This window comes from Terrapene carolina, unplaced genomic scaffold (genome assembly GCF_002925995.2).
Source record: "Terrapene carolina triunguis isolate 2854851 unplaced genomic scaffold, T_m_triunguis-2.0 Scaffold211, whole genome shotgun sequence".
NCBI classification, from domain to species: Eukaryota; Metazoa; Chordata; order Testudines; family Emydidae; genus Terrapene; species Terrapene triunguis.
The window spans coordinates 11,731,939-11,740,705 of record NW_020664562.1 but is presented as its reverse complement, the minus strand read 5'-3'; the positions used below and the strand labels follow the sequence as shown (position 1 = coordinate 11,740,705).

The window sequence follows — 8,767 nt, the reverse complement described above, 5'->3', positions numbered from 1 at the left end:
TTGCATCTGAAGAAGTGAGGTTCTTACCCACGAAAGCTTATGCTCCCAATACTTCTGCTAGTCTTAAAGGTGCCACAGGACCCTCTGTTGCTCTAGTTCATTTTGGCAGCATCTGTACTAGGTGGCATAGTGAAATCTTCAGTGAGCTTTTCCAAGCAGTTTGAGAAAAAGGCCACACTTTCTCAACAACAGGGACACATTGTAAGCTTAGACATTCACTGAACCATCTGCCATAATGGTGTACAGATTTCTGGCAGTAGCACTTCTCTATAGTAGTGTATGGTTGGTTTGTTTTGGTTTTTTTAAGTTAGCTAACATAGGTACTTTGACTTCTCACACATTTCACAATGGTCAGTTTTCTGATATGTGAAGATCTTTTCTGTGGTTCTTCTGTGTATGTTAATTGTCACATAAGTATTAAAGATGCATAGACTTTTGAGGCAGGTTTCTGCCCTTTCCATTGTACAAGTCACCAAAATTTCTGTCCCAGAGCTTTTATTAAGGTAATTGAGACATTTGTTCAAGTAGAGTAAAACACTTCAACAGAATTCTGCATTCTACATGGTAAAGAAGATACATAAAGAACCTCATGCTTCATTTAATATTCACTATTCCAGAAATGACTTAATTTCTCATATACAGTTAGCCACTTTTACTTGTGTGAAGTTCTAAAGTTTATGTCTGGAGACACTGAACCACAGTTATTTGTCTAAAATACTTGCAAGAAAAAATAGCCCGTGCTCTTCAGTGCAGCTTCTTCATCTTCAACTTCTTCAACTGGTGTTAAGGGTTCACATGAATTATTAGGCTATCTATGTCCATAAAGAAAAATGTACTGCATTGTTTACTCTTTTATTGGTGATGTTTGAGTTCTTTTGGTCATCCTTTGAGAATCCCTAAAGGACCTCCCTTATCAATACATAATACATAATGCTCCCCATCAAGGGCTCAATTCTTCTAGGGCCTCTACTCTCATTGAAATAAATGAGTAGAGGGTGGTCAGACCCCAAATGAACAGTGATCAAAAGGCAAGAAAATAAAGAAAGATCACAATGTTAATTTTTCCTCTCCAGACGCGTTTCAACCAACACCTTACCAATGTCAGCAATCATGATTCTGCCCTGGATGATGATGACGATGATGAAATGGACAGAACAAGCAAGTAAGCAACCTGTGTGTGTGAGAGAGACAGAGAGAGACTATATGTATGTCAGTGTGTCCCACAAATGGATTTTTAAACCAGTTGAGTTCACATGAGTGAATATTTTGCCAATGTGACTCCTGACCCAAAAATTGCTACATGTTCTAGTGTCTAATATGGAAATAAAATCCTTCTTTTAGTAGCAGAGAAACAGGGGCAGCATATTATTACTATTATTTATTTGTATTATTATAGCACCAAGGAGCCCTAGTCATGGACTAGGACCCCTTTGTGCTTGGCACTGTACACTCAACAAAAGGATGGTCCCTCTCCCAAAGAGCTTCTATCCACATGCAAGACAAGAGACAACAGACTGATACAAACAAATAGATGAGGTAGTGCCAGGAAACAAGGAGACAATATTGGTCAGCATGAAAGTCAATGATCTCAGCACACAAGCAGCCTAACCATTGTCAAGTCTTTTGAAGGCATCACAGCAATGTAGCGCTTTTAGGAAGTTTTTGAAGGAGAATAATAGGTAGTTTTGTGGATTTTTCTACCCAAATGTAAGGCATGTGGGGAATAAACATTCTCATAAACAGACTAGGGAAGTGTGGTCTTCATGAAATTACTATACGGGGAGTTCACAACTGGTTGAAAGACTGTACTCAAAGTATCAGGGGGTAGCCGTGTTAGTCTGTATCCACAAAAACAACAAGGAGTCCGGTGGCAGCTTAAAGACTAACCGATTTATTTGGGCATAAGCATTCGTGGGTAAAAAACCTGACTTCTTCAGATGCATGAAAGCTTATGTGGATAAAAACCCCACATTATGTGCATCTGAAGAAGTGAGGTTTTTTACCCACGAAAGCTTATGCTTTATAAATCTGTTAGTCTTTAAGGTGCCATCAGACTCCTTGTTGTACTCAAAGTGTAGTTATCAGTGGTTCACTGTCAAACAGGCGGGATATATCTGGCGGGATCCCACAGGAGTCTGTCGTGGATCCAGTACTATTCAATATTTTCACAAAAGACTTGGATAATGGAGTGGAGAGTATTCTTATAACACCAAGCTGAGAGGGTTTGCAAGCACTTTGGAGGACAGAATTAGAAATAAAAAAAAACCTGGATAAATTGGAGAATTGATCTGAACTTAATAAGATGAAATTTAGTAAAGACAACTGCAAAGTACTACACGTAGGAAGGAAAAATCAAATGCACAGCTACAAAATTGAGAATAATTGGCTAGACTATAGTACTGCTGAAAAGGATCTGGGAATTATAGTGGATCATAAATTGAATGAGTCAGCAATGTGATGCTGTTGCAAAAAAGGCTAATATTATTCTGGGGTGTATTAACAGAAGTGTTCTATGTAAGACCTAGGAGGTAATTGTTGTGCTCTAGTTTCCACTGGTGAGGCCCCAGGAGCTGAAGTAGTGTGTCCAATTCTGGGCACCACACTTTAAGAAAGACAAATTGGACAGAGTCCAGAAGAGAACAACAAAAATTATAAAAGGTTAGAAAACCTGATCTATGAGGAAAGGTTAAAAAAACTGGGTATGTTTAGTCTTGAAAAAAGGAGAGGGGACCTGATAAGTGTCTCCAAATACGTTAATCACTGTTATAAAGAGGGTGGTGATTGATTGTTCTGCATGTCCACTGATGGAAGACAAGAAGTAATTGGCTTAATCTGCAGCAAGGTAAATTTAGGTTATATAATTAGAAAGTTTTTCCTCATATAAGGATGGTTAAGCACTGGAACAGGCTTCCACGGGAGGTTGTGGAATCCCATTACTGGAAGTTTTTAAGAACAGGTTAGACAAACACCTGTCAGGGATGATCTAGGTATACTTGGTCCTACTTCAGCACAAAGGGCTGGACTAGATGACCCTTGCCGCCCTGCATTTCTATGTTTATGAAGGGCTTTTTCCTAGCAGGAGGAACAGCATGGGAGAAAGCATTAAGGTATTTGTTTGGAAAAATGATGAGTGGGCAATGAAGGCTGGCATCATGGGCTAATTGGAGACTTGAGTCAACATCTCAATAGTGAATGAAAGATGATAAATAGTATGGGGATACATCATGAAGGGTCATGGAAGTGAAGTCAAGCAGCATATGTGAGGGCACTGAAACTTGTGCCTAACGGGTCAGGTGGGACATCAACGTGGAAGTTGAAGTCACCGAGGATGAATTTGGGAGATTGTGAGGAGAGGAGAGAGAGTCAGGAGACAAAATCAGAGAGGCAGGCTGATGAGGAGTTGGGTGGATGATAGATGAGAGCAACAAAGGGAGTTGGGGAGAGGAGAGAAGGTGCTGTCCAGAAGGGAAGGAGGAGGGTGCAGTGCTGTCCAGAAGGGAAGGAGGAGGGTGAAGGGCTTGGAAGCGACAGGAACAGGAGAGGAGAATCTCAACACCCCTACCATGATCCAAAGCAGGGAGTCTGTGAGAAGGAGAGGCCTCCATAAGAGAGGGGAGCTGCAAAGGCAGTGTTAGATGAAGGGATCCAGATCCCTGTGAGAGCCAGGGGCTGGAGATAGCCAGATATGAAGAAGTTGTGATCTTTTTAGAGATGGAGTGACCATTACAGAGATGGTAAGAGAAGGGGAGAAACAAAGGAGTGGGGAAGAAGGGGAATGAGCATGAGTGTAGAAATGGTGGTGGCGATGAGTGTGGGAGGTGGAGACGGAGGGAGGGCTAGGACTGGGGTAGATGTGGGACCTAAATTAAGAAGAATGCAGACGGGGGACCTATATTTGTGCTGGTGGGAGTCGCTGACTTTCATTCTCTCCTTCCAACCACTTGGCTACAGTTGTTGCATCCTGCTGTAGTTTTTAACTAGAATGGTAATAAGCATTGAGATTGGCGTTACACTTGGTGCTGTTCTCCCTTACTTTGATGAATAGAAAAAATATCTACATGCTACCAGTAGCGGCATGATTTTTCTCCTTGTTTATTAATGGTGTCTATGTTATCATTTTCCAGTCAAATGCTGTTAATATGTAGACCATATTCTAAAAGGCTGTTTGTTTGTACTCTGTGAACATTATTTTCATAATGATACGCATAAAATAAATCCATCACTACTTAATGCTTGCTTTACAAGACCTGGCCTCCTTTTTTGTTCCTGTATGTTACTGGGGCATGTAGATACCTACTCCCTGCTTGCACCTACATCTGTCTGCATGTTCTTATTTGCAGGTGAAATTGTCGAAACAAACGCCAGGTTAAGTCCACTTTCAAATTCAAATGGCCTCTGAATAAGCTATCCTTATTTACTTACAGAAGTTGCCATTCTGACATCATAAAATATTTTACGTTTTTAGCTGATGGAAAGTTTTTATTGTTTTTAGGTTATCGTCTGAAGACAGCGAGGAAGCTTCCGCTTATTTTTATGATAGTGATGATTCTGGTGAAACAGGAGTAAAGTCTTATCACACAGGAGAAATGGACTTGCTGGGAGAGATTTTGGACACGCTGAGCACACACAGTTCAGATCAAGGAAAGCTCTCAGGAGCAAAGAGCCTGGATTTCTTTAGATCAACGGACGATATTGATTATAAGGCTATGGTTAGTCATCTTTTTCATGTGTAAAACAACCTCATTAATTTAGAATAGAAGCTAGTGGAAGCTGCAGTTATGGCCTGTTTATAGAAGAATGGTTCATACGGTCACAACTGTGCCTTGCTGCTGCTCCAAAAAACAGAAGCATGTTTTTCTAACAAACTCATGCTGATAGCCACAGTATGAATGCACATCAGCTGAAGATTTGGGTATACTCCTAGCCAGCTTATCAATGGTGTGCCATTAGAAGCGGTAACCACATCTAGGGCTAGTTGGGAATCCTACTGCACAGTCTTCTTATGTTCTGTCCCTCTATTCCCTGGGCAGGAATTGGTCTCAGTTATAGTTCTAGAGGCTGTTAATATTAATTTGGTCTCCCCTATTGAAAGTAGGTGTAAGTATATCACTCTGGGGAAGTTTCCCAGCTTGTTTAAGTCGTTGGATCCAAGTAGTCGTTGCTTTAGAAACCATTTCATTTTCGGTGTAGCAGTTTAAGGCTCCATCCTGCAAATGGGTCTGCCCACTCGAGGCCTCTAATTCAGTTCACAGTCCCATTGGACCCAGGGCAAGATCAGAGCTTCTGCTTGAATCTTTAAAATCTTCATCAAATCAGCTCCCTGGTGTTGGTGGCCACTGTCAAAATACTTTTGTATCTATAAGTTCCAACTCCTGTGTTTGGTGCTTAAGATTTGCTGTTGTCAAAAGCACTCCCATATTAGCGATCATTGGCTGGAACAATTAACTCTGATGCTAATCCATATCAACATTGATGTTATAAGCACCACACAAGGATTGCATTAATAAAATGTCCATTTTGTTTGTGAACTAAAAGATGTACACCTCTACCCCGATATAACGCGACCCAACATAACACAAATTTGGATATAACGTGGTAAAGCAGTGCTCCGGGGGGGCGGGGCTGCGCACTCGGACGGATCAAAGCAAGTTCAATATAACGCAGTTTCACCTATAACGTGGTAAGATTTTTTGGCTCCCGAGGACAGCGTTATATCGGGGTAGAGGTGTATAATAAATGTGTGTGTAACTGATTACTGAAACGAAGAATAGAAATCCCAGTGATTATGGGTGAGACAAAGTGGGTGAGGTGATATCTTTTATTGGACCAGTTTCTGCTGGTGAAAGAGACAAGCTTTTGAGCTTACACAGAGCTCTTCTTCAGATCCGAGAAATGTACTCAGACTGTCACAGCTAAATACAAGGTGGAAGTAGATATACCCCAAGAAAATCTGCTTCTGTACGGGAGAGGGGGGGAAACCTCTGACCGCACACCTCTAGTTGTCACCTACCATTCCACACTGGAACCCACATGAGGTATCATTAAACAATTACAACCCATGGGGACCACATCCTGAAAGAAATCTTTCCCAAACCCCTTCTTCTGGCCTTCAAACAACCCCCCAACATCATTATCAGAAGCAAGCTCCCCAGAGATCAGACATACCAATTCAGAGCAGCACCAGACCCTGCCAGAACAACAGATGCAAAACCTGTAGACATATCTCTTCTGCTACAATGAGCAATGTCCCCCACAACACACCTTTCAAGATCTGTGGGTACTACACATGCCTATCACAACATGTAGTGTACCTCATCCAATGCACTAAATGGCTCAATAACAATTATGAGGTGAAACCAGGCAATCACTACGGTCTCGAATGCACTCACACAGAAAAGTGATAAAAGACAAAAACACCCTATTCACCCAGGGGCAAACACTTTTCACAAAGTGATCACTCTATATCTGACCTGTCAGTCCTCATCCTCAAAGGAAACCTGCACAGCACTTTCAAAAGGTGAGCCCAGGATCTTAAAGTCATAACTGTGCTAGACACTAAAAATCCTGGTCTTATAAAAACATTGGATTTATGGCTTATTACAACAATCTGTAACCCACTAACCCCCCTTTTTTGTCCTATGACTGGAGACGAGTTAACTGTCCAATTCACCTTGAAAGGTCTTACAGTGTGTTTTAACTACTTATGCTAAACAACCTGTTCCACCTTGCATTTAGCAGTGACCTTGGGAATATCTTTCCCAAACCTGGAGAAGAGCTCCATGGAGTTTGAAAGCTTGTCTCTTTCACCAACAGAAATTGGTCCAATACAAGATATTACCTCACCCACTTGGCTCTCTAATATCCTGGGACCAACACTGCCAACAGTGGCCAGGGGTCTGAATCTCAATTTCTTATCTCATAATGCAAAACCACCATTGCAGTTGACACACGCTATAACTTTGTTTACTGCACAGCTGTGTGGTCAAGGTTGAATGGGCAATGGAGACTGAACTCCTTTGTCATTCCTAGAGGTGATCTTTAAACGTCGGGATGAGGCAGTGTCAAAAAGCTTGCATTGCAGTTTCCCTGCTATGCCGTTCTGTATCTAGGGAAATCCAGGGGATGTATATCCTTTCATGAACACAGGATTTTTCTTTCAGTGATGCGAGTGCAAGGGTTCTTCTTGTGACATTAACTATAACAACACATGTTCTTTGTTTCAGAACAAGTCTAGTGCACCTAGCGAGAGCAACCTCGCTCTGCTCTGTAGTGGTACTAATGATCCAGTGGAGTGGAATCTTGGTCAGGATGATAGTGTTCTCCAGGGGAAACAGCTCCCTCCATCTCCAAGAAAGCAAGTTGATTTTAGTGACCAGATGGAATCTGTCTCTGTGCTGCAGGAGGAAAATAGTGACAAAATCCTTAGTGCTGACCATGTGGATTTCTCTAAAGATTTTGTAACGTCAACTTCTCCAACACAATCAGTTGCACAGCTTGCTTCTCTGGAATTTTCCCAAGTAGATGACTCCTTCCATAGGAAGATAAAACCGAATGAAACACTAAGCAATACCTCAGAGGATCAGTTCCCAGTGAACCTTTGTCAACATCCATCCATTCTAATTCCTTGGCAAAAAGAAGGGGATGAAGGAAAGGAAACCCCAGAAGAAAGCGGGCTTCTTCATGAAGTTGTGTCATTATGTAAAATGACCTCTGCTTTCCACCACAGTTTAAACATTTCAGAGGATAATTACCCCAGTAATAGCAGTGGAAATAAAGTGTAAGGGAACTTTGAGAGGAGAAACTACTTCCATGAGAGGTTAAAGAGAGACTACTCAGGAGTCCACGTAATACATGATAACCAAAAGATCACAAAGGAATAATTACTTTTACATTTTAAAATACTTCTGTTTGTTTAGTACATGGATTTAGATATCTGCTTATATGTTTCTCAGTTAATTTCTTGGCTGTGTTTAAGTCCACAAGATGGAACTAAATATACGAATGCACTCTTAAATCAGGTACTAGTTTGTATGTATGTGAAATATACAACTGGTGCATGGTGCTTACTAATGTTCCTTTGTGCAGCAGGAAGTGTATCGCCTTTGCATATATCCAGATACTGAAGGTACTGTATTAATCCTGTTGGGCATGAAATGAACAAAAACAGTTTAGATTTGTCTGAAACTTACAAATATCGATGTTTGTAATGATTTAATTGCCTTAATCATTTGGGAAAAGGTTTAAATATCTTAGAAGATGACTTGCAAACGTTCAGAAGAGCAATAATGATTTTCCATGGCAGGTATCTGCTTGAGCAAAGGGGAAAAAGACCTTTTCTAAACTAAAGGATCTCTTGTGACTAATAGGGAGCTTGTTATAAACAGAAACTGTGGCCATGTCTTCCAGACCTTGAAAAGGCGGTGCATACTTTTCTCTTATGAAGTGCTGAATTATAATGTGAAGTTACTTAACTTCTGTTTACCACTAAGGCACTTTAAAGACATATTATCCAGTGTCTCAATGTAGATGTTTTCATCTAGGAATTTTCAGAAAGGAAAGTGTACGTGAAATTGATAGATTTTATTGCTGTTTTTTAAATTTCTACAGTGTAATCATTCTGTACTAAAATTAATTTGTGCCACTGCTGAACATGACCATTTGATTTTTACAAGCCACCTTTAAAAGAAACATTACATTATTGCTTTTCTTCTTAGGAGTTTTGTTTAGTTGAGCTGTGCAGTATTTTAAAGAGCAGTGAATGAAGATT

The 8,767-nt window shown here is 40.7% G+C and overlaps 1 protein-coding gene across 1 annotated transcript in view; it reads left to right on the top strand.

Annotated features, from left to right (window-relative positions):
- Positions 1-7,969, top strand: part of LOC113407438 (DENN domain-containing protein 1B-like) — a 259,016-nt gene extending 251,047 nt beyond the window's left edge. Inside the window, exons 20-22 of the mRNA XM_026655961.1 lie at positions 1,074-1,162; positions 4,493-4,709; positions 7,224-7,969. Of these exons, the coding sequence (XP_026511746.1) occupies positions 1,074-1,162; positions 4,493-4,709; positions 7,224-7,781 (864 nt within the window). The 3' untranslated portion in view covers positions 7,782-7,969. The remainder of the gene's footprint in view (positions 1-1,073; positions 1,163-4,492; positions 4,710-7,223) is intronic.
- Positions 7,970-8,767: the final 798 nt, after the last annotated feature.